The sequence below is a fragment of the Asterias rubens genome, chromosome 4 (assembly GCF_902459465.1).
Source record: "Asterias rubens chromosome 4, eAstRub1.3, whole genome shotgun sequence".
NCBI classification, from domain to species: Eukaryota; Metazoa; Echinodermata; class Asteroidea; order Forcipulatida; family Asteriidae; genus Asterias; species Asterias rubens.
In genome coordinates this window covers 1,055,286-1,081,180 of record NC_047065.1, presented here as the reverse complement: position 1 = coordinate 1,081,180, position 25,895 = coordinate 1,055,286, and the positions used below count along the sequence as shown (strand labels likewise).

Below are 25,895 nucleotides of genomic sequence, written 5' to 3'. Positions count from 1 at the left end.
TAACTTAGGACTATTCCTAGGAGATATTAAAAACTTAAAGCTAGTCCTCAGTTAGGAAGAGTAACTCATCCTGAATCTTTTGTGTAATGCACTTAAAAGAACCCAGTGTATCTGTTTTTTTTTTGTTTCAAGTAAAGCACCTTGAGCGTCACTGAGTGACGGATACGCGCGCTATATAAGAAGCCACTATTATCATTTTTTTTTTTTTCTGGCTGTTGACATCACAGCCATTGCCCATGTGAAGGTTCAGGCCACACATGTATTATCTTTTTCTTTTGAAAGAAGGCATTCCTGTACTTCAAAATTCTCCATTAACAGTGGTTTTCTCGTCTGTTAAAACACTTATAAAGAGTACCATAGAGTCTAGGTTTAAAGTATTCAAGGGAAATCTAAGAATCTAAGTTCTAGAGGACGGCTGTTTTTGTGGCGGTTTCATAAAGTTCATGTCTGGGTAGACTTCTTTAAACTCCCATCCAACCGGTTGCCCAACGTCAGAGAGAGATTCAAACTAAGTTCCAGAGGGCGGTTTTTTTTGTGGCGGTTTCATAGCGTTCATGTCTGGGTAGACTTCTTTGAAGCGTGTGATTAGATCTGGCTCTACTAGATGGACCCCATCCAACTGGTTGCCCAACGTCATCCTGAAAAGAACAGATGATAAAACATTGATTATCACATCACGATTTTGCTTCAGCATTAAGGAACACGTCCTTGTATACAATAAGTTCACATAGAGCATCGAGAATAATGGTGTAATTGACAAAGCAGAAATGCACTGTTTAGTTTAAAGTTCCTTACCAGGGCAGGCCTCAAAATTGCCGTAGTGCCCTATGCTTTTCCTGTAGTGCCCTCTTCAAGGTTCAAATACAAACTTATATTTTACCCCATAGTGTTGCCCCTTACCAGAGGTAAATTGCTGAGAAATTGCTGTTTTTTATCAACAGCTTTTTTTTGCTTGTTACAAAGTAAGTTTTTATGCTCATTTGAGTAATAACCATGTGTCCTTAAACACATTTTCTTACCAATTTGGTTGGACATTATGAGCGCGTCCAAAGAGTTCAATCTTACGGGTTCCGGGCGACAACCTCTCGATCAACCCATAAATCTCGTCAGGTTTGTGACTGGTTTGTCTGACCTCTGCTACGATGACATCACAATCCAGACCTTTGTTGAAACCTTTTGGGTCACCTTTCCTACCAACCTTAGACAAGTGCACACAATAAAATAATAATTTGGGGGGGAACAAAGAAAAGTTTACTAGAACAGGATTTGCAGAATCTTTAACCCCCGGATTTATGTGCTGGACTCTACCACCGTCTAGCGGTATGTTGGCGATCTCCCTACACTTTTAGTTTTCTTGTAAGGTTTGCGATAATACAAACTTTCTGTTGCGCAAGTCAAGTCACAAGTAAACTTTGCTTGAGTCAAGTCAAGTCATGAGTCGTTTTTCCCTAAATTCAAGTCACAAGTCATCCCCAAGTAAAGTTTAGTCACAATTCAATGATTTTTTTTAACTTACATCTGAGTTTCTTTGATTGACTCACCAGACAGTGTTCTTTTCCATGGTTAAGCCAATGACCTGTCCGTCCAGTGCGGATCAATCGTTGCAGCTGATTCGTCTTGACCCAAATAAGTTCCTCTGTTCTCTCATAACCCCAAAGACTCAAACACTCACGACCGAGCTCCATCGCCCTACAAAGGAGTCAATTTTGATTCATCACAGTGATCGATTTCATTCATCACCTTTGCATAGCAAAACATTTAGACTGAACTTATTTCGCACACTTGATCCCAACGTTGAGAAGCCACTGAACCATTATGTATAGTATTTTGCTCTGCTACACTAAGGAAATTGTTCCGTGTAACACACACTTTTTTTCACTGTGTAAATATCTACACATCAAAGGTAACTTTTTGAAACTGGTAAATAATCTCGCTTGAATTGGTTAATACCAGTTTAGTAGCGAATCCACACTGGTGAAAACGAAGAATGTACAGTTGTAAAACATGAGATATAAAGAAGAAAAAACCATGCTAACTGTTAATGTATAGAAAAATTCAGTACTTAAAAAGAAATGAAAATAAAATGCAAGCAGACTAGAAACGACACCTGGTGCCAATTTAGCTGCTGAAGCTGCAAATATTGCTTAAATTCTTTTTGCTAAGCACATTTTAGAAGATGAACACCATGCTAGACCAAAAGGTCTGGTTCCCTACCTCCCAGTGACCCACAGGAAGATGTAGCCCTCGTCTTGCATGCCAGGGACATCAAGGTGTCTCATCTCATCATCTTGCATGGTGCCGTACGGTAACTCCATGTGGATGTCCCAAGGTGGGTCGGCCATGATTACCGCAAACTTTCCCAAGATGGTCTTGTCTAGGTTGCGTATGTCGCACTGTATCCACTGAAAACATAGACAAATCACAATCTCAATATACCATGTTTACATCTCAAACCGTCAGTCAAATTCCACCTAAACCAGGTTGGCTGATTATCAGATAAATAATAACATAACACACTCTGGTATTGTTAAGTAATTGAAAAATACAAGACCGCCAGACTAGTTCAATCATGGATTGGGACGTAAAGCCGTAGATCTAATGTGTTGTGTAATGCACGTAAAGGTCAAACTTATTGCCAAGAGAAGGGGTTCGCCCCGGTGTTCATGGCAGTGGCTGCTGAATGGGCCGTAGCACCTTGTAAACCCTTATAAGGTGCTACATAAATGGGTCTCATAATTCCCCGAAAAATTCAAAAACCTATATTAGAAAGTTTCTTTCTGTTCAAGCTCCTTAGATACCTTATTTGTAGATATGTTTATTATTATACTACTATTGTTATAATAATAATTTGAAAGCATTTTAATGAAATTAGATTTAAAATTTGCTGAAACTGATCAGGAAAACGTATGATAAAGTAAGAAATCTATAGAAGTTTTTGTTATGCCATACCTGAGCAGGAAGCATAGTGACATTACTATCACTGCGGACACCCCTCCTTGCTCCCAGAATCTGACCACCATCATCTGGCTTTGAGGGATACTCAATTTCATAGTGGACATACTGAAATTAACACAAGAAAAACAGTTATCAAATTATATATTAATTTCATAATGCCTACCAGAGAGCTGTTACATAGCCCTGTCCACCACATCGCAGAATGTTATGCCACACACTGTATTAAAGTGGGTTCAGCAAAAAGCCATTTCAAGGCCGAGCGATTTTGTGAAACTATCCACAAAACTTCGGGGCTAGTATTAAAAAATGTGTACTTGACCATATTTGTTGTAAGACCAGAATCATTACTTGAACAAACTTTCAACGCAAATAAACGGTTTTTGCTTGATTTTATGGGGATACTTTCATACTCAACAGGACTGAAATGAGGTGGGGGTATTATTATTCAAAAACCAAAGACTGTCAGACTTATACAATCATAAGTTGACTGGCCTCGAACCTGCAATACAGTGTCAAATTCTCTGGGGGAGCTTGTACTTGTGTTTGACATAATAATTTATTTTGATAATTTTCCGTCCTTTTGCCTTCGCAATGCTAACTTTAGGAACAAGGGCAACAGAAAAAAGTATTTCCCCGTCCTTTTAATCTCTTTGGACCTATATCTAGCTCAGATCCCAGCCCAGCCAACCTACCTTGCAGGTGTCCATGTGGAAACATGTGTTGAGGAAAGAACAATCACCAAGAGATTCTGGAAAAAAAGCAAGAAAAAAAAGCAACAACACTCCATTAATTGATGTTGCATTTACTTCTTGGGATAAAGAATATTATTTGGCTTTACCCTTACACCGATGTGTGTATTCACAGAACTTTCCAAAAGTCTTTGAAAAAAATCACAGGCATTTTGCTCGAATGGGATTGGACCCTAAAACCTTTGCCAATCTAGAGCAGGTGTCTCACCAACTAGATCACCGAGATCGCCCGGTATCTAGCGGCAGTTCAGTTACTGCATTAGTTCAGAATAGGGTTTATTCAAAGTTTGGGAAATACAGTGCTCAAACATGATGTAAATCTAAAAATTACAGACATCTTAAATGCTCATCAACAATTTTCTACATGGAATTAAATGATATAAGAAAAGCCTAAAAGAAATCATTTATTCTATTTTTCCGCAATGCTGCTCAATTTGTGTGAAATATTTCCCCAAAATATTGTATGTACCCATGTCGTCAACTTACCATCTGTGTGCTTGTGTATGAGCCGCCTGAAATGTAGCTAAGAAAGACAGAAAAGACAGCATTAGAAAATAATATACTATTATATTGCAACGTCACAGCGCGGTTTGTTTATCAACAATTGAAAGGTCTATAATAAATGACGTTGTTAAGACAGAAATCTATTTTCTACTCTGACTTTGGAATTCAAGTGTATGATAAACTCAGATGTTGAACTGTAATGATTTGTATTGGTTACCTTGTAGCATGTATGCATTGGGCCCATTTCTTTAATGCATTCTGCTCTTGTGCCGTGGGCGCAGAATTCTTGCACAGTACCTGAGGAATAAAATAACAACTTTCTTGTGAATGAAGCTCACTAATCTGGATTGTTATTTAGTTTTGAAAACATTTTAAACAAATTGTTTAAACCTTGACAATTCAACAGGGCCCAATTTCATAGAGCTGCTAAGCAGAACAAATTTCTTAGCATGAAATTTTTGCCTTGATAAGCAAACAACGGCTGAATACCAGTAATAAGCAATATGCAACAAATGGAAAGTTGGCTGGTAATTTCATGCTAAGCAACTTTTTGTGCTAATAAGCAGTTCTACAAATTGGGCCCATATTTGTTTACATACCTCCCTGTGACTTGAATTTCTCAACCAGCGATTGTTCCTTGGCTGTCGGTATACTCAGAAGCTCAAATAACTCCTGTCCCATCTCTTTATTCTACATGGTGAAAAAATAATTTAAAAATAATCAACTCCAACTGAGAGTAGTCCCGTTCGATTTCCTACCTTCTGCCCAGGTAGTAGTTAATCCTTAATAATAATAGTACAACATTTATAAGGCGCACTTTCCTGTAAACTATTCAAAGGCGCTGGTCTTACTCACAGCTGAGAAGCTGAATTGCGCGGGACGCAGCTACAACCCGTTTAAACCATGAGATGCAAAGGGGCCTTTGGCAGCCAGACACATCAGCATTTATATCCCCATGGATCAAAGCCAGAGAGAACAAAGTTTTTTTATTTTTCAGAGGGACGTTTAAAGTTTTTTTTTTTTGGGGGGGGGGGTCACGCCCTCTGTCACATATCATGCAGGGTACCGAAACAACTGAAGAGCAATCAGTACCAAGGCAGTATCTTAAAACTTTAAAACCCAAGTAGCTTTTCATGCAAACCCACCTCCTGTTCTTTGAAGGACGTCGCCGAGAGCAAACTTTGCAAGTTATCTTCCTCTGGCTTCGGGGCTTCTAGCTCGTCTTGTTTCTGCTTCTGAAGCTGTTTCTCCTTCGAGGCTGGCGTCTTGGTCGTGACTGGAACATCCTCCTGCTTCTTAGGTCCTGGAGACCTGTAATGGAAGACGCTGCTTTTAAAGGGGCATTCATAACGACAATTTTGAATACTAAAAAATAAATCTGATGTTATACAAGTGGACATATCCCCATGAAATTCCACGAATGACTGATCTACTATTTTTCCTTGATGCATTGGTCAGTCATGAAATTGAAATAACTTCATTTTGAACTTTGCAATTTCTGTGGTGGTGTGGTGCACTGGCTCAGTGATCATCAAGCAGTTTCTACGTATATGGTACACAGGCTTAATTGATCACTGTTATGTTTGATGAACAAAGCCTGCAGATGACAAGGAGCCACCTACTCCTGGGGCTGAAACAGGGTTATCCCCTTCACAGTCCATAAGGATGTAGGCTTGGGTGTCATCCACTAGAAGCCTTGCTGGTATAGCAGAATGCACTTCCTTCTTATTTTTTTACGAAGCAATTATGGTTAAGTGGCACAAGTGTCATGACAGGTATCGAACCCACTCTGCTGCTGACAACACCAGAGGTTGGGTCCAATGAACTAGACAGCTCGGCCACAATACGCCACGATTTTCTTGAGAAAAACCCCGATAGTAGGCGGGTTTTAAGAAAAAAACTCCCCATGTTTTTTTTTTATGCAACAGGCCTACAATTTATTTTTTTCCAGGGGCCGTTGCCACCTACTCCTAGGGCTGAAACAGGGTTTTACAGTCCATATGGATGTAGGCTTGGGTATCATCCATCAGAGGCCTGGCAAGTAGAGTAGAATGTCTTACCTTTCCCTCTTCCTCTTTCTGTTGAGTGGTAAAGCTGGACTGATCCCTCGATCTCTCTCACTTAACTCACCCGTCATGGCTGAAATCTGACATGATGGAAAACAATCATTAGGATAACTGAGATTCGCACAGTGAGTTGCTGCAACAATGGTTAAAGTTACTTTGAACATCTCCTAAACAGGAGAAGGTGTTAAATGTACCGTTTAAACCCTTATAAGGTGCTACATAATTGGGTCTCAGAATCCATCACTACGATTACCTACCTTTCTGAAAGTTTGTATATTATACTCAGCGCCTTGAGTATCTTGTCGGTAGATATGTGCGCAGTATGAGACTTTCATATTATTATTATTATAATGTTAAATGTAGGGTGTCATGGCCAAATGGTTAAGAGCATCTAATTCATAAATCTGTTTGTTTATGATGAGAGTGATAAGTCACACCTTTGACTTGTCACCATGGAAACATAAACAATGTAGTGTTTCTGTTGGGTTTTTCTTGTAAACACTTTGTCTATGGGTTGCGTCAGTCAAAGTGCCGTTGACGTTTGCAAGACAACCCTGACCGAATCAAAAAAAAAAAATCTAAATGGTCTACAATTTTCTGCTAAGCAGCTTTATGAAATTGGGCCCCGACTCCAGGTAGTTCCCCTTACCTTGCCATATTCCACGGACACAACCACTAAGCATGTCTGGCCATCTGCTGTGCTGCCCTCTCTCACACTGGAAGTGGAAAAACATAAAGCTTTTAACTTTCCCACTTAAAGGAAAGGTATACATTTGGTCATTGGTAATCACTCTTAAAATTAATGCCAATAAAACCTTACTTGACAGTTAGAAAATCAAGTGACAATGAAGGACACAACCAGACTACTTGGCCGTGTCCAAGAGTGCCCCTTTGAGAGAATTTTTGCCATTGAGCACCAGTCTAATCCCCCTTAAGGTATTGGAAATAATAGTACAGTAGCTTAGGATAGTATTTTGAGAAACATCTCACCTCGAAGGGGGCGGTGTGGTTATCTAGACAAAAAAATGTGAGCTTTCATCCTAAAAAATTACTAGATTGTATTCAAATTACGGATTATTCTTCCTGCATGGACTTAAGTTACCGCTCTGGATTTTTGGCGATGTCTCAAAAGTGTAGACACCTTTTGAAATGAAACTTTCACAGGCTAGTTTTATAGTATAATATCAACCTAGATTTATATATGATTAAAACAATCAACTTGCACAAGAAAAAACCAAGCAGCGTTATTATAATTGTGATAAAGACAAATCAAACACAACAACAGAGTTTTACCTCTTGAATGCTGTTTTTGGCACTTACGCAATAAGCTCTTGGGCAATGAATTTCTGTAGCAAACTTTCAACACTGGCCTGGGAAACATCAAAGTCTAAAATCTGAATAGGAAAGAAAACAAAATTGAAAACAAATATTTAACAATGCCCTGATGTTATCTTTCTTCAAAAATTTCTTGATAATTGTGGAACTTTAGTAGAAGTTTTAAACTGAATGGTCTTCTAATCTTCATTTTTTCATACTCAAGCGAGTTATTAAGTACTTGAGATATTAAGGTTAGAAAAGCTTGCATAGGGATAGTCAATCTAGATAGTGGTTAAATATGGGACTGTTGATCATTTCAAGACCTAATTAAAAACACACCCTATGACACGCCATTTTTAATAATTCTTTCTCTTGTTAGTGCCTTGCGCACCCCTTGGGTAGATTTGTTTTTGCACTTTATAAATGACTTGATAAGTATTATTATTGAATAAACTAAGAATTCCAGTGATTTAGAATAAAAACATTTAGCACCTTGGTGAGGGTCGAACGCAAGCTGTCAGAGTCCACAGGGAGTGACAGTGAGTGATCACACAGCCTTTCAAGGAGTTTCTTCTCAGTGCGTGGATCCAATTTGTGCTCAACCGCTGTTGGATTAACCGTCAGTGGACTGTTGGTATCACTTCTTGATGTTGAACTTGCTGACTGAAAAGAAGTCGCTGGATTTGCAGAAGATTCTGAGAAAAAGAAATGTTTGAAATTATACAACATGTCTGTTTGTAGAAAAAAAATGAATTTTAAAACAGTCCGACCAGCAAATAATCCAACACTGAATGATTATATTGCCATGAATGACTGATGTTTACTGATGATCACGAAATTTTTATATAGTTTACTTTGTCCGGAGGGGGTTGGTTTTTGTTTGCTTTTATTTTTGTTGGGCAGGGGGGGGGGGGGGGGAGAGGGGATTTCAGCCCCCAAAATTCAGTTTCTATTAAGAAATCATTACACGTCCTGATGATGTGGACATTTTTAGTTAGGGGAAAAGATTTCCCTTTCCTGCCACCACTTCTTTTTTACCTAGCCTATATTTTAAATAGTATTTATCAAAAGAAAAATGAATATTCTCATTTGAATTGAGTAAATTAGAATTAGATTTTAGAATAGATACTCATTTATTTCATCAAGAAAAGTAGTGGCAGGATACTTCTACAAACTATAACTTTGTATAAGACTCACGGGGGAGCCTTAGTTTCTAGAAGTAGTGGCAGGATATAGACCCAGTATTTGGGGCGCTGTACAATGTCAAAATTTCGAAAAAAGGAGTACAGCGCCCCAGTTCTGGATCTACTCTAGGCAGGATAGGAACATTTTCCTGCTTTTTGAAACCCATCCCATCCCAACACCAAGGCCTTGGAGCTCGGAGATAGAGCAACTTGCTATATTTCTATGCCCTATCTATGCTCCGAATAATCGCCACAGAGGCAAGTTATGCGCGCCACATCACACACGAAACCCACACACACGGCCTACCTGAAGTTGTTGCAGCCGACCCAACTGCAGCACTGCTGCCGTCATTCGCGCCGCTCGTCTGCGGTATCAGCCCCATCCGTTCTTTCTTCCTTCTCTGTAATCGTTCCCTCAAATTCTCCTGGCGTCGCTTGACGGCCTGAATGTCGCTCCATGTATCCGACATTTTTCGATAAAATTGGTCTCGATTAAATCATGGAGGATCGGAAGGAATAATCTGTGATTATCCCAGACTGACTGATTGTCATGTGTCGCACACTTGAGTGTGCACTGCACTATTTGTACACAAACTTTGGTGCAAATCGTGCACATACAATTCCAGTGTAAATGCACTCACTTTTATTAAAACAAGTCAAGGTACAAAACACTGCAATTGCGCCCTCATTCGGTCATCATAATTTACAGGGGTACATTGTTGAGGGCGGCAACTTTATGGGGGGTTGTCTGGACATGGAATGGATTGCGGATTCGAAGGTGGAGTGGGGGGTGGCAGAACCTCTGGCCCACACTGAACTTGCACAAAAATATCCCGGCACTTCTTTCAGTGAGTCAAATATCCTTATGATGAGAGAGTCGATACCATGCATGAACATTGTGAACATAGTTTTTGAGAAAGGGGTCATTTCTCACTTAAATATTTGAATCTGAGAAAGAACTCTAACTGAAGCCTTTCTCATCAGGCATCTGAAAGCGCACAAATTTGTGCAACAAGCCGGTTTTTTTCTTTCATTGTTTTCATGCATCTTCAATGACCAAAAGTTGAGCCAAAACCTTCTTAGATTAGTTTTTTTCATGTTGAGATACACCAAGTGAGAATACTGGCCTTTTGACAATTACCAAACGTTTCCAGTGCCTTTATGGAAAAGCTCTTCAACTAAAAAGTTTTCTTAATTTCTACCAATAATATTTTAAAGCTACCACAATATTTATCAATTCTGAAACAATAAATTTATAACACCAGAATAGAGTCAAGTTTATTTGGTTCAATACTTCATTTATTCAACTGATATCAACGCAGTTATTACAGCTCGATACAAACAAGCACACAGATAATAATTTTGGGTGATAAGATTTTTGTTAGGTTTCGAAACAAGATTATACAGAACTATTTGGGATTATAATAATCATGGGTTATTTTTTGTGAACTTTTTGTAGCTAGTTCACCAGTCAATAACTTCCTAATGTTTTATCGCCAATGGGGAAGGTATCAACTTGATATCATAGGTAGAGATCGGAGGGTTGAAAATTTGAAAACCTTGTATACAGCCTCCAAATTATTTTGAGCATTTTTTGTTTAAATTTTAAATCAGATTTCAAAATATTAGGTTTTACAATACCCTGTTGTATATTATATTGAGCTCAGAAATGAGGGCAAAGTAAACGGCATTGAACACAATACTTGTTCAGATTGTTGTCCCCCAATCTGGATGAATCAAACTCCAAGGCTCTGAAAATATGATTCTCAATTATCTCTGTAAGTACATTCAGCTAATGATTTGAAGATAAGCAAGCTTACTTCAGCTTGCGATTAATAAATCACCATATAAACAAAAAGCGATGTTGATTTTGGGTATAACAATATAATATTATTCAGTATTTTACTTGGCTCTGTGTTTTAACAATGTCATTTACAAGAAAGGTATGGCATGAATGATTAACTAAATCAAATGGAAAACTGATATAATTGCTTTAGTTTGATAGAGCTTGAGGGACGGACAATGATTTTAAATCGTTGGATAAACCATACAAACAGAATGGGTAATCAATCACAACAAACTTCAAATATAACGATGAATGAATGGAAGAGAACACAAAGCAAAGTAAAGGGTTTCTGTACTGGAAACATAAAGCATGAACACAAGATGCTGTTATTAACAACAGTGGCAAGAGACATTGGATGTCATGGTTAAACCAAACTTGTTTAGTGGAACAAAGCAAGTACGGCAGTTCAACCATTTAACTTGATGGATTCTTACAATCTAAAAACAAATGCCTTTTGATAGTACATTTTGAAAGAAAATCTCCCACATTTTCAATGTTTAGTCACACAAAAAACTCACAAATTTTAAGTAAACATTTGAGTACTTGCAAGTGTCTTCCTCTGAATATGATTACATGGAAATTGTCCTTCTTTACCCACGCAACACAAAGGGTTATCTCTGCGTCACGCTTCTCAAAACAAGTTTAGTTTTTACGTTTAGTAAACACTAGCAGTACAAAAATCCATTCAATACAAAAGCTTGTCTTGGTTAAATAAATAAGTTATTTATTTGTCTAAAAAAAAAGAAACGGTTTCAAAAAAAATTATATGTCTCTGTTGCATTTATTTTATACAGCGCCTTTGGATTCACGTGGTTTACTTTCAATATAGCGTATTAATTACAAAAGCATTTTGTGCCAGAAAATACATCAAAAATTTGAACTCGAGAACGAAATATTCTGACACTGTCAAGCCAATCTTTTAAGTTTTGTGCACGGAGTTGTAGTGATGTCATCTGACTGCAAGTTAGAAATGATTTCAAAACGATATTTGTTGTGATGTTCAAGGTTAATTTTACTCTGTACAAAATCTTCTATTAAACAAGAAAAATATACACTTGTATTTACATGTGTATGATATACATTATGTACAGTGGGATTCTTTTCCTTCAGAATAGCTCCAGATCAGTCGTAGCATCCAGCTGTTCATTGTCTCCACCATGTACACTAAAGTGATAACAAGCTCGATACTGGATAAGAAAATAAAAGGAGAATACAAATTAGTTTTCTGAAATGAAAAATGAGATAACCCAAGAGGTGAGAAGAAGCTACAAGACCTAAGGGACAAGTTCATTCAGGATTAATGAATAATATGAGATGTATTCACAATGAGGCAGGACAGCAACCTCTGACAGCTTTTAAAATACTAGTTAAGAGCAACATCTTCCCTATTGAAAAGAAACAAAGATTAAGATTGAAAAGTGATCGAAACACTGTTACCAAGAGCCAAAGTACTTCTCATCAACATCCTAAAAACTAGAAAATTAGTTTTAGGGTTTTGAATACAACACATTTTACACAGGTCTTTGTAACAGTACATAATCATGAGTCATGAATAATCAGCATGAGACGACAATCAACATCATGCCAATGTACTTTCCAATTACACAAATGTGCAAAAGAAACGTCACTCCTTTAATTCTTAACATACTGAAAATAAAATAATTTTTTTTAAAGTCTTTGTTCAGCTGTCTAAAAAGAGAAAAGATTATAGTGCGGAAGGCCCTTGTGTATTGGCCTACCAGTGACACCACAATGTTTCTCTACTTTGAAAATGTACAATTTTAGCAGAAGAAACTCAAATCTGGACACAAAATATTGGCCTGTAAAATTGATGCGATCTCAAGATCTCTTTTGGTTTTTTTCCCAGGTAAAGAAATTTCAGTTTCAAGTAAAGAAGCTTGCCTAATTTGGCATAACTGGATCCTAGGCAACATTCTCTTCCTATGCCTACAGCTAGATTTGTACAATGTGAAAATGATAATATATGGGCAGCATTGTTAATATACTACGATGGACTACAGAGCGAGTAAACATTGGGTAGCTAGAGTCTGGGTAAAGACAACTACACACAACTTATCAATTTCAGCAATGTTCCGAAGTCGACATAATTCAAGGGACACTAAGTCCCCTATACATGATAGGTTTCTTTCTTTTTAAAACAAAACTGCAAATCTATAACTTGATGTGTGTTGTGTATAACTGCTCACAACCAATACTCAAAACAAAAGACCTTGATTTTATTATATACTAGTGTGTAAACAGTGGTTGTGCTGTCTTGTCGGTCAAAACAACTGTTTTTTTACATGCATAGCTGTTTTCATACAACTTTGTCACAGGTACCTTTTGGTCATTTCAAAATGTTAATTTCTGACACCAATGTTTACTACATAGCCCTGATAAGTATAAATATGTACACCAATAGAATGAAGTGGTTAAGACAAAGAATACAGTTAAAGATGCCACACACAGGGGTTTTGTAGCTTTCTTTTGGTTATATATACGTTATCATACCATCATTCAATGTCATGTCATTGGCATTATCACTTGGTTGAGGTAGTTTGGACGCATCACACCAATAGTTAAGAAGGAAGTTAACATCTTCAACGGGTAGATCCTGGAATGCATCTTCCTCTACAACAAACACACTTTCCTCAATGTTACCAGTTACCACATCATTATTTGTCTGTACAACGCCATCTATGGCCGACTCATCTAGCTCTTGCAATACACTTTGATCAGCAATTGAAGCTCCAGTCTTGGTCAGTTCAGATAAAAAACCTAGAAAAGTGTGGTTAAAATATAATTAGTGTCTCATGAAGACGAGGACATGTCACCAGAAAACCTGTGCTCGACCCTGAAGGGAAAACTGTTTGTTTTTAACCTACCAAGTACAGTGGATGCATTGGGTTCATGGAGAGCTAGCTTGGCAAGAAGACCCGGGTGATTCAGCTCAAGTTGAGCAGCTGCCCTTAACGTGTCAGCAAAACTCGTCTGCTGTCTTTCCATCTTGCAAGGTGGCGTTACTTCCTGTGGTTTAGAGGGCATTTTCTCCATGGTAGACAAGACAGCCTCACGAGATTCAAGGATACTGGGAACTGATCAGAGCAGAACAAAAAAACAATTTAGTGATTATATATTAACCTGCTAACATCATCTATTGAAGTTTAACACAAAAATGCATTTAGAATTGCAAAAGTTTGGAAATCATAAAGCTTAAAAAGAGCAACTTTATTATTTTTGAAGTATAAACAAAGATCTCAAAGGAAACAGTTAATATCTCACCATTTGTATTGCTCAGGAGTGAATGTGCAGATATACTATCTGGCTTCCTGTCAGTTTCTGTAAAAAGGTGGGAATAAAATACATTAGCACAGAAATAATGCTCGTTTTGAACGAAGAAGGAAATAAAGAGGTAGGGGTTCAATGTCATGTCGAATCTCTAAAACAAAATCAAAATATACCGTGAAGATTTTGAGTCAAAACTGTATAAGATTCAATTTTTGAACACTGTATTCACCACGACAGTGAAAAACTAGCATATCCCACAGGCTCATGACACGCAAGTTGAAACAGATTGTCCAAGTCAGAAAAAATTCTATCATCAATGCTTTTTGTGTGTTACTTTTATTCCCCCCCCCCCAGAATAGTGTGTATTCATTATTGTCCTTCCAACACGTTAAATACTAAAGATAACTCTAAAGAACCACAAAGCAGATGATACAATCAATTCAAACAAAATAAATCTCACACAATATCAGCGGACAAAATGTTTCTCTTGTGCGTCTTTCAGGCTAAATGTTCTTGGTATGATGAAACAATCAAAATGTAAAATTTCTCAATTAAACTTCCGTTTGATTCTAATTTAGATCGCAGCTTGCACAAATTTCACACACAAAAGAGCCTGTGGGGATGCATGTCATGCAACCAGTCAAATCTTGAGGCAGGGTCAGTTTTGCAACCTGAACTAATTGTCTACTCTTAAAATTACCAACACCTTAAAATGTAAAGTGAACAGTTGCCTCAAGATTTACGACTCCAGAGGTTCACAACTCATGAGTTTTTAGAGATCACTGTTATTGGAGTGACCAAATTATGCACATTTCATGTCATTCTCCATCAATTTTGTCAGATAGTTTTTTTGAAATTTTATTTTGATTCTGTTCTAGTAGGTTCAGTCATGGTCAAGAGGAAAATGATAGCATAGACGACTTTCATCAGCAACTGGGCGTATAGAACCTGTTGGGGGAAACATTATGTTACGTCAGGTCCTAGCTTCCTCCCGTCTGCAAAAAAAATCAAAGTTTGCATCAATAAGCCATTACTAGGCTTGTCTCTGCTACTACTAATCCCAAATGTTAATGTTCCGCAAAACACATCAAAATGTATCACTTAAAAACATTATTTCTCCCTAGCAGAACAGCTCAGTTTGTTGTAGGAATTTCAATGAATGTCTCTTTGAAACTTTGTCACATAAATTCACAGATTCACTTTAGTAACTAAATTAAATGCCCGATTTGTCAATCTTGGTTGAATTTGATTCAATTTGAAACTATTTGTCAATCTTGGTTGAATTTGATTCAATTTGAAACTACTTTAAGCAATTTTCAAAAGTAGTTTGAATAGTATTTCAGTACATCAACCTTTGTTTGGGTAGCAAAGCAAAACAAAACTATAATGCTGATGGAGACTTTGACAAAGAGTCATCTTCTTAAGATGGCTGAAACAGACTCATTGCTAAATAGCTTCACAAAAGTAAAATTATTGTTAACAAAAGGTTTAACAGTGGTTCAGCAACTAGCATCAGCACTAATGTTTTCCTTATGCCTTTCTCAGCCACACCAAGCATAGATTTCAGTAACAATAACCAAAGATATTTGACTGTACTGTACTGTTGAGCCGTGATCCAACTGCGGGTCTAGATGAACGTTAACGGCAAGTTAACGCCGCAGCCAAGTGCTATGGGAAGCACAGCACAATGTGTGCTTTATGCCGCGAGGGCAAACAAATCTGAAGGGAAGAGCAGAGTTCACTTGATGAATAAAAACCCAACCCCCAAGTTCATTAACTATCCAACCCTGGGGCAACTATATGGGAATTATGTTTGGACAATGATAACATGCAAATAAAGAATGCTTTACAGAATATTTTAAAGCCAAATTCAGCATGTCTGTTTATGGGGTGCCAGCCAATCGCTAAGCCTCCTCCCAATGTGTCTTAAGCAAGAAAACATGTATTGACAGCTCACCAATATGAAGAACTTGTACTCGAATACAAACTCTTCACCATCAACTAGTTGACGTTACGCTTGTTATTGATACAGTAAGCGCAGAGTTTCAGACGTACTTAAATTTAATTTAAAGTCAATTAAATTCCCAACAGAGTTGGTCTGTGAAGCATTTTTTATTTGATTGATTTTTCCCCAATGGTCAGTGTCAATCCTGTTTCATAGAAATGTCAAGAACCTCTTTGGTACAAAAGAGTAGTCGTTGTAACAAAAACAGCTACTTCCTCAGATCGAACATCTCTCAATTGAAGTTTCACTTTTATTCCAATTCTTGAATTTCAATGAAAAATGATTGATGACTTAATTTTTTCCTTTTCTGATCCAATTTTGGTAAGTGTTTTAAAAACGGTTTGGAACAGGATTAACACTGGTCATTTCATACAAAGTATAAATTTCACAGATTTGTTTTTCTTGCATTAAATATTCAGTTGCAAAATGTATAATTTTTTTTTTAGAGATTCCTCAATTGATGTGTCATAAAAAGAAAAAATCCTGAAATTTTGGGTAAATTGAGATAAAGTTCTTTTAAAAATACTTGCATATCACAAAATGGATTTTGGGGTGAATAGTTAATGCAATAAAAACCAACATTTTCAATAGAAACAAGATCGTATTGGATTTACAAGTTTCAACAACAATGCAATATAAACAAAGCAGGATTTTGTGAAGTAATGTACAGTGTTTGATTTGGGAGTCAATTCCACAAATGATATGTACTCAATTTTAATTTAACTGGAAAGGCTGCCCTCTATGCTTCAGGCATATAAGGAATAGTTGCCAAAATGATCATCACCATATTTATTTAAATTTATCATCAACTCTATAAAATGCAAACCATATATGACAAAACCTTAAAGTTTAGGTTGCATTTTTGGTGAAAATCTGTATCAAATCCTGCTTAGTTTACTTTGCTATGGGTTATTTTGAACAAAAAATGCATGCATTCCGTTTACAGCTTTATTTATCATTCAATTGCTCATGTTAACTTTAAAAAGTGCAACTTGAATGACACTTGATCTCAATCCAAATTATTATTATTTTTTTTTTGTCAAAATTGGCAAAATGTTTAATTGATGATTTTTGAACCAACTATATTTTTGTGTTGGGTTTAATAGTCACTTCTCTGAACAGCAAATGTACAAATGATTCAATGTGAGTTTCCTTTCCAATTCTAAATGCTGTAATCGCAATGATTTTTACTTCATGCATCTTGCAAATCCAGTAAAAATGTCACTCTGTGTCCCTTGTGTCTCTCTTCATTAAGAATGACAATTTTAGTTGAAGCCATTTAAATAGGTAACAACAATTTATTCTGAAATAAGCTTTAAGTTTGCTTTCAATTTATCATTTTTTTTGTTGCTTTCCCATGTCGGCAAAATTTGTTTAGTAGCATATTGATTCGACTAACTTCATTTTAAGAGCTAAGCTCACGTCCTGAAATTGGTTGTGCTGTTTATTGATTTCGCAGTTTGTAATTCTTTGATCAATTTACAATTTATTTTTCTTCAGAAACTTTAAGACACATGGCAGGAATCTCATCAAGATGATTGACACAAGTGAAACTTTTAATACGACCATCAGAATTCACTGCAGCCAGGCATGGCGAAAGTGTTGTACTTACCACTTGATGGCATATAGTTGATTGGATGAGCGTATAGCTCACTGGCTTTGTTAGGCCCACTACTAACAACCAGATACACTTCCTTCGGTCGGTCAATGTCTTGCGACTTATACGGTGGTATTCTACACACAATGTGTGTCTAAAGAAAATAAAGACAACAAATACCCACAGTTAGCATTTCACAGAAGCTTAAATCATGGTAACAACTTATCAGAAAGACAATAATGAATTAGAAGATGTAACCATCCACGTCGCAGTAAACACTTACATTGTGGAAGAGGGCTCTGTCAATCTCACAGTTGCCTTCCCAAAGGACCTTCCCAAGTGGGCAGAGTTCTTGTAACCTCACTTTTGTGTGCTTGGCAATGAAGTTCTTGCCGATGATGAAAAGTTCCTCCTCGCCCTTGACTGAGCATGAGGTCAGGCTCTTTTTTACTATCTCTGGATGGCCGAGTGGTTGGGCTGGATAAAATAGAGGTGTTTAGAAATTTAACTCCAATTGATATATCATGTAAAAAGGGAAAGCATTGCCAATTGAAAGTTGAGTTTTCTAGAAGCATGTATTGTACTTACTGCAACAGATCGGTGATGAAATTTGTTGCAATGTGAGCATGGAGCCATCTTGTTTCTCGATGAAGACTCTGAATACAAGACGTACAGTAGTACTCTTCCTCTTAGATCTCGCAAGTCCAATCCTCTGTTCAACATCAGCATTCCTAAGCTTGAGAATTCCCACGCAGTCAATGCTAAAGAGCAACAAAAGAGACAACATTAAGTGGTTTCAAAGAAACTTGCCCTATTGTGATTTCAATGTCACATTCTTGTTCACTTTCATGATGCAGGACAATAAGTAACATTTTATTTACCTCATTTCCATTTTGTCGGCCGTTTCCCACGGTATCTCAATGACGGTGGTTCCATCAACATCGATCTCTTTGCATGGTGTTGTATTTCTGCCAGTTACTTTGCATGCCTGGTAGTAGCCATGTGGTTTGATCTTTCCTTGGTCGGATGCTACGTACACATGTAACGTCACATTGTTGTTTTTGTCAGCCAAACCACTCAGCTTTGGTAAAAGAAACAAAAAGCATTTAAAAATATTTTAACTCACCCGTCCAGAAGCATTACAATTTTATTACAGCAACACAATTTTATTAAAGATTGGGTTTTTGAACACTTACAAAATTTGGGAAGTGTTTGTTGATTGGAATTTTGAGTACTTAAAACAATTTTGGATACAAATTAAGCAAGTTGCATTTTATTACTGAGCAATTTACCTTTACGGTGGGAAACGACTGTTGTGTCTCATCTTTGACACTCCCTCTGCTACCCTCTGTAAGATATCTCGCTCTATGATGTTTCTCTGGCTGAACCAATATGGACACTTCCACACTGTCATCACAACTTGCAAAGTTAAGGTTTAAGCTGGGCGGTTTTCTTGTGGCTGCTTTTGAAGATTTACGTTGCGATGATTGTTTTGAGCTGTTGACAAAAGTGATCTTAAAAAGTCAATATACATAGCAAGAAGCAGTTTATACTGTACCTGTGGAGAGATCAGTATTAAAAAAGAGCAAACCAAACAAAAGATCCACATGTGAATTATTTCGAACTTTTCACATGTGAATCTTTTAAAGATTGAATGGGCCCGAGGATGGACATCGCAACTGTACCTGCTTGTGTCTGGTCTTTCACTCGTTACGGGAGAGTTGCTCTTTACAGATGAAGCCACAAAGTTCGTACACATGAAACTGGGGCTAGACACCGCAAGTCCAAAGTCGAACCCGTCCACTGGACTGCCTGATACATTGGACACAGAGCTTGGAGATAAGTGTGCAAAGGAAGTCCTTTGTACTTTTGTTTTAGACTCCTCTTCAAAAAAGCCTGGGTCATTGTTGTTAGCGTCTTCCTCCAACAGTGATGCAAGTGTGTCTTCGTCAAAACACAGATGGCTTGTGTCATCAGTCATTGGAGATGATGCGATACTGGAACTGTCCATGCTAAATGGACTTGGAGGTTCACTCGAGTATGTAGTAGACATTGGCGAGGAGAAGGATGAACAGGAGCTAACCTCTGTCCCATCGATGATGTCAGTGTCATTTTGGCTGGCCATGAGAAAGGCCAAGCTTGTGTAACTTACCTTGTCATTTGACAAGAATGGGTTAAATTCTGTGTCTGGCTTCACTGAGGTTTGGTCTGAAGCGGCCACGTTCATAGTAAGATCTGGATATTTCATAAAATGCAGACACAAAGGCAGAGACTATCAGGTTGGGTCCTTAAAAAACTACAGCATTTCCTGAGGGCTACCTTACGGGTGAGACCACCTCACACAACACTTGTGGTGAGAAGGTCATCGGTGTTAATTTCAGTAACTCAAGAAATCCTTAGCTACTTTTAGCCGATACAATTTAAAAACAAGCAACAGAACAGCTTTGATGTACATTCAAATTTTGAAGTACAAAGAATTCCACACAATGATCACTGAAATAAACACCGACGCATCTTCAAGTTCACTCTCAACACTCAATAACTCACAGTTAATTTATCAAGTTAAGATTCGTAAGTTTTTATTAACATAATCAACATTTAAAAATTAATACATGCCAAAGTAAACAAATTTAATATTTATAATAATCCTCCATACCAAGTGGGGTACATGTAGTCCCATTTTTTGTTTATTAATCAGACAAATCAAAATGACTGAAAGATATTTGCACCCATTTTAGTGAACAGAGTGAAACTTATTTTGAGCTGTCACTCGTTTAACCAGATAAAATGATAGGGCATCATCGCTTTGGGAATTCATTTTTTTTCAAGACTACATCAGTGACCTCAAAACCGCTCAAATTTGTTTCTTGAAAAACACCTTGTAGGTCAGTAAACATGTTCTTTCTCCTTTGTTGTAACTTAGTTGTAATGTCAATACATAGTGCCCAGTGTTAATTTTGTTTGCCCACTAATTATTGCTCAAACTTAAGAAAAATGTCTGTCAAATATGTCAATTAATACCAGTGCTTTTTTACTTTTATGAAGTATTTAATATGTTAAAACCAACTTTCATGCATTTGCATGCAAAGTACTAGCTACCAAATTACAGATACATAGATTACACTTTTTCAAAAATAATACAGATCTGGAGTTGTTAGTTTTTTAGCAATTTTTAGATTCAATCTTCCGAAAAAAAAGTGAGGGCAGGGGCTTTGGAAAAACAACTATTTCTTAAGTGCAATTGAAATTCTATGTTTGAAAGCAATTTATGTTTCTCACTCCCCATAAGAAGGGCATTTTTTAAAGGCAGCCAGCCTAACCAACACTTTTTGGTGTCAAACTCAAAAGGATTTGAAATCTTTTTCAGATTGTGCAGTTAATACCATGTATAAATTAAATAATCGTCAAAACTTGCACATTAACAACATATAAATATAAAAGTCACAAACAGTTAGTAGCTAGGCACCTGTTATTTTGTACACTTCAAGTTTAACAAAGTAAAATTGGATACCTTAAACCCTTTAAAACAAAACACACATAATTTAACAACTAACCGTCACCAAGAATTGAAATTAGAGTATTGAGATACAAACGTTTAAATCTGACAACTTACCATCAGCTTTAATGGTAGCAAAATTTACGGGAATATTACTGCTGTTATCCCAGGAAATAGAGAAATCTGTAAAGAAGGAACACAAAAATGCAAAGTTCTCAAATAAAACACAAATAACCGCTTGATTTTACTTTTAGTGTTTCAATTAATTACAAACCTAAAACATAACTACAATTTTGAGTACACTTTATTTTTCATTGCTTATAAATCATAAATGTTTTAGTTTGAATACGAACACATTATCATTACCATAATTATTATAGCTGTCAAAATTTATGTTCATAACTTAAGAACATTATCATGTACAATGCTTTATCCCATTGCGCAATGAACACCCTAACACCCGCTATATGCAAAAACAATCCACAGCCTGTGCTTCTTGCCAACCCTTGCAGGTGATTGGCTAAGCCATCAACCATACTAATTTGCATGGCGGTTGCTAGTCCTAAGCCACGCCTACTCGGCTTTTTCCGGCGCCATTGCTGGGTGCTGGCTATTTCCTCATTTCCAGCAAACCAAAAAACGAATATTAAATTGTTTCTCGACACAATACGGTGCATTTTACTTGTAAACTATTACTTAAACTGATAAACAATAAAGAAAGAATTCCTTCCCCCAACAAAACAATATTATTAGCAGCTTTTAGCAAAACATTTTTGGTACCAAAGCTAGACATTTTTTTTCGCAGATTCAGTAAATACGTCCTTGACATGTGTTGTGTGTTACGGCGAAGCAAATTTTAGACAAAAAAAATGAAACATCCACGCACCTTTCGAACAATTATCTACTAATACTCCCGGTAAACGCAAGACATCCAGTCCCAAAGGTTCCAAGGACTGCACCTGCATAGTATAGGTGATGCTTCTCCTTCTTGGATTTATTTTATTTATTAAAAAAATCAGCAAATCTCCTGACAAAATCTGTAGTTTGTTGGATCTCTCTCCGGCACTCCTTACTCGGTCGACGCGGCAACTGATACTAAACCTATCTCACGTGAACACTGTATTCTTATTGGCTTAGGATATCGAGGTATGTTAAGGGCGTATCAATACGTCATTTTGAACTAACGTCATTGGACAATGGAATATAATTTGCATATACGTCAGTTCCATGTGATGTCTACGTCAATGTACGTGCTAATGTGTATTCTGTGCTGCATTTTTACATTGCTGCCAGGGTAGCGGTATATAAATAGAAAATGACATAATGCCGTATTAAATAACGGCTTTTATAATAGGTTTTCTTTAAAAAAAGGGAAAACAGAACCCATTAACAAACTAAATTATTTGTTGGATAGGAAACCTAGTCGGCTCTTCGTGAGGGGAAAATTTCAGCAGTTTTTATTTGTTGTTGTAAAATTTATTCCATTTTCGACCCCGGGGAAAAATAACCGATATCCTACCCCTTTTTTGTACATGGAACAGCAACGAGGGCCTACGAATTTGTAAACAAGTTGCAGTCTTGCACACACCAGTTCACAAGTATAAACTGACACCATCAATGCCACCCTGCTAAAACTTGTTCTAATTTTTAAGGCACCACAGTTAGGGTTATAAAACGTTGCACATGGCCTTACAATATAGAGCAATGGCCTTACTAAATGCAGTGAATAACTCAATTAGGCACATATGGTATACAGTCGACGAAGTTTAATTTATTTTTAGCTCTATAAAAACAAGTAAAATTTGTGCAAAGGATTGGAGGACTTAATGGGCGAGGTTCTCATCAAGCATTTGTATTTTAATTTAATTTACGAGGTAATACAGAATTGGTACAGAGCTGACAACAAAATTAGTCGCACTGAGTGTGTTGTGTGTGTGATCAAACCTGCGAAAGTTTAACCTCCATTCTATTGGTCATCGAGGTCAAAATATAGTGAAAAGAGACATTTAGTGTTTTCTATTTTTCAAACACTGAGTTTATTGTGTGATGAAAACTCGTTGTTTTACTCATTTCAGAAACGTTGGCATTTAAGGCAGACACAGAAAAGGAACCCTATATCTAAAGTTATGAGTGAATCTATTGTTCGATCGTACCAATAGTGTATAGGGCCTTAAACAATTATAACATTTCTATTTATTCATTTATTGTGCGGAAAAGTTTCATAAAAATATGTTCAGATGCGCATAAACTAAAAAATATAGCTTTAAGAAAGAGTATTTATAATTGGGGGGGGGGGGGGGGGGGGGGGGGGTAATGATGATACAATACAATACACTAAAACTTTATTGTCCCCGCATGGGAAATCCTTGGGCCTTTTTTGCTCACATAACAACACACATATAAAAACTACATAAACGCGGAGTGGAATTTTGAATAAATGCCCCCATTCAAGCAATGCGGGTTGTTCGTGTTTTGGGGCACACCATATCCCCCTGTCTTTGGAGGGATCTGTAATTGAAAAAAAAATCATCAGCAACGATGGCAACAAAATTAACACTAGGAAGAACAGAAGGTTCCAGGAATGAACCCATACTTGCAGTAAGATTTTCATGAGAGGATAATAATGGGTTCGCTCTTCCTCCCCCACTTTGGCACATCACCCCCCCCCCCCCCCTTTGGTGGTTCTATAAATGAAAAACTCTGAACATTTCATAGAGATTAGTTTGAAAGTAACCTATAAAATTATACAGGATTGAATCTTTCGAGCGGTATTGAGCGGTGGCCTTCAAGCCTTCGGTCGCCTTCACAATAAAGAGTTGTTTTCGATAGTATTTGTGTCAATTGTGATAATTCCAGTATTATTGAGAATAACAAGCAGCGGTTGTTATGGCTTGGGGTTCGGTATTTTTTAGAGGGCCGATTCCTGCATTGACTTGGATTGTGTGCCTTTTGCACTATTATTGTTTTGTGTATAGACTGCATTAAAAGTTTCACACGGACATAAGGCCTATATTAAATATTTTTTCTCCATGATCATTCGCTCATGGAATTTTCCGTTGACTAGGGCCGCCAGCGGGAAATTCCCATGTCTTTGGTGAATAGAGAAAAGTTGCTAGGGGTATACCATAATGTACATGTACAATCAATGCGCTGTGTAAAGCAAAAACACTTTCTATTCAATCAATTCTTTCGGGTAGTCTCGTGATAACTATTGGTTTCACACATGGATGACCACAGACCCAAATCAAAGGGGTTGAGGTAAAAATTCCTCTATATACAAATTGGATACAGGAGTAAAGTTCCGTGAAGTGAAATTCCCGGGGCCTGTTCCCCAAATCGCACGCACGCAAAAACGCGCGAAGGGAGGCAGTCAATACATTACTCAATGTAAAATCTTACAGTCATGAATGATTGGTCCTTTGAGAAGTATAAACGTTATTTTTGTATCGAGTTCGAGTACAAGGTTCAGTACAACTTTGGTATTTTAGTAGGAATGATATCATGTACAGTACGCACGAAGGTTAGATTTCATCTCGTGATTTTGCATGATATTTGTATAATAATAATAGGACTCCTGTGGGTAGTGTCTGAACACAACACGTGGTGCGTGTTCACCAATCAAACGAAAAGGCTCTGTAAGTGGGACAAACATGTATAACTATTAACATTGTACATGCGTTTAGAGGTGATACAATTGTAGGAGTTAAACATGACAGTTCTTTTCAGAACTAGGAAGTGCCCGAATTCCCAAGAACCATAGAGCAAAACCAGCTCTACCAATAGCAGTAGTGTCAAGTTAACAATCAGAACAATCTACACATGAAAGGACACTGTTACCACAAGCCAACTAAATTTTGTTTTGTTGGTTTTTTTAAATGTTATTTCTGGAAACACCACACCGTTTTGTAATTTTACAGTGCTTTGGATAGCCACATTAATTATTATTAAATTAAAACTACTATTATTGATATTTTAAAATATTGTGATGACTTACATTTCTAAAGCAAGAATGTTTAATCCCTGAGGGTCTTTACTTCTGCTGGATTCATTTAACTTGTTGATTACTATTTAGTATCAAACAAATACAAGAGAAACCAAGCTAACAAGAAATTGCAAACATAGTAATTCACAAAATTAACTGTTAGGAAGATTTTCTTTAATTTGATATATTAAAACATTAATTGCCAAAATAATTACTAGCCAACCTAACAAACAACCAGTTTACAACCAATTTAAAACATAGCCATTTTATAGCCATTTTATTGCAATAAAATTTGTTTGTATTTGCTTCAGCCTGTTTGCTTACAAAAAGTGAATGTTTGTATTTCATATTGTTTAGGAATTGAATTCTCAGACAGTAATCATAAATATTGCTGGTTTCCTCTCATACACGAGTAATAAAAAACATGCTAATGCTTTATGAAAACAATTCCATTAACATTTTGTGTTCTTTTACTTAGGAACACAGTGTTGGTTGCTAGTTAGGCTGTACAACAGAATAGTCGGCGGAATGTTTTCTTAGTTCAATGTACAAAGATTATTCCATTTCGTGGTTGAGTGGTTAAAAGCACTGGACTCTGGTGTTCCAAACAGCGAAGGTTGGGGGTTTGAGCCCCGGTCTTGACACTTGTTTCCTTAAGCAAGACACTTAACCATTAATGTTACGTCATTCGGATGGACCAACATTATGCTGTAGGTCCAATGTTTTGTGTACAAAGATGGTCTGTACAAAAGAATACTCAAATTATTCTATGTACAAATATGGTCATACAGTTTGTACACATGTACTATAGTAGAATTTATAGATAATAAATTTGCATCGGGATATCAAAGTTGGTTTTACCCTTACACCAATGTGTGTAAGTAAGCCTTGTCTACTGTACTCGGT

General features: G+C 37.0%; 2 protein-coding genes across 3 annotated transcripts; both read right to left on the bottom strand.

Annotated features, from left to right (window-relative positions):
- Window positions 1–209: 209 nt before the first annotated feature.
- Window positions 210–9,385, bottom strand: LOC117289635 (N6-adenosine-methyltransferase subunit METTL3-like). The gene is made up of 15 exons (XM_033770845.1): window positions 9,083–9,385; window positions 8,084–8,286; window positions 7,595–7,668; window positions 6,924–6,990; window positions 6,269–6,354; window positions 5,354–5,519; window positions 4,808–4,898; window positions 4,426–4,505; window positions 4,191–4,227; window positions 3,648–3,703; window positions 2,950–3,060; window positions 2,215–2,402; window positions 1,542–1,689; window positions 1,020–1,198; window positions 210–638 (listed from the first exon to the last, which is right to left on the bottom strand). Exons 1-15 carry the CDS (start codon window positions 9,243–9,245, stop codon window positions 509–511), a joined length of 1,779 nt encoding a protein of 592 aa, XP_033626736.1. The 5' UTR covers window positions 9,246–9,385; the 3' UTR covers window positions 210–508.
- Window positions 9,386–10,047: 662 nt separating this feature from the next.
- Window positions 10,048–22,111, bottom strand: LOC117289238 (nuclear factor of activated T-cells 5-like). 2 transcript variants are annotated; one of them, XM_033770265.1, is made up of 12 exons: window positions 21,894–22,111; window positions 21,125–21,190; window positions 19,197–19,746; window positions 18,804–19,008; window positions 18,393–18,592; window positions 18,100–18,272; window positions 17,795–17,988; window positions 17,527–17,665; window positions 13,904–13,960; window positions 13,507–13,716; window positions 13,133–13,399; window positions 10,048–11,808 (listed from the first exon to the last, which is right to left on the bottom strand). In XM_033770265.1, exons 1-12 carry the CDS (start codon window positions 21,970–21,972, stop codon window positions 11,786–11,788), a joined length of 2,163 nt encoding a protein of 720 aa, XP_033626156.1. In that variant the 5' UTR covers window positions 21,973–22,111; the 3' UTR covers window positions 10,048–11,785. The 2 variants fall into 2 exon arrangements, with proteins under 2 accessions (XP_033626156.1, XP_033626157.1); XM_033770266.1 differs by lacking the exon at window positions 13,133–13,399.
- Window positions 22,112–25,895: the final 3,784 nt, after the last annotated feature.

What these genes read in the sequence shown, in the direction of transcription:
- LOC117289635 (XM_033770845.1), bottom strand. Translation starts at nt 9,245, where the DNA reads ATGTCGGATACATGGAGCGACATTCAGGCCGTCAAGCGACGCCAGGAG. An exon ending in TGCGTTCGACCCTCACCAAG is followed by an intron (nt 7,669 to 8,083) that starts GTGCTAAATGTT and finishes TTTCCTATTCAG; the next exon opens with ATTTTAGACTTTGATGTTTC. An exon ending in ATGGAAAAGAACACTGTCTG is followed by an intron (nt 1,199 to 1,541) that starts GTGAGTCAATCA and finishes CACTTGTCTAAG; the next exon opens with GTTGGTAGGAAAGGTGACCC.
- LOC117289238 (XM_033770265.1), bottom strand. Translation starts at nt 21,972, where the DNA reads ATGCAGGTGCAGTCCTTGGAACCTTTGGGACTGGATGTCTTGCGTTTA. An exon ending in ACTCCTGAGCAATACAAATG is followed by an intron (nt 13,717 to 13,903) that starts GTGAGATATTAA and finishes TGCTCTGATCAG; the next exon opens with TTCCCAGTATCCTTGAATCT. An exon ending in TGACATGACATTGAATGATG is followed by an intron (nt 11,809 to 13,132) that starts GTATGATAACGT and finishes TTTCTTATCCAG; the next exon opens with TATCGAGCTTGTTATCACTT.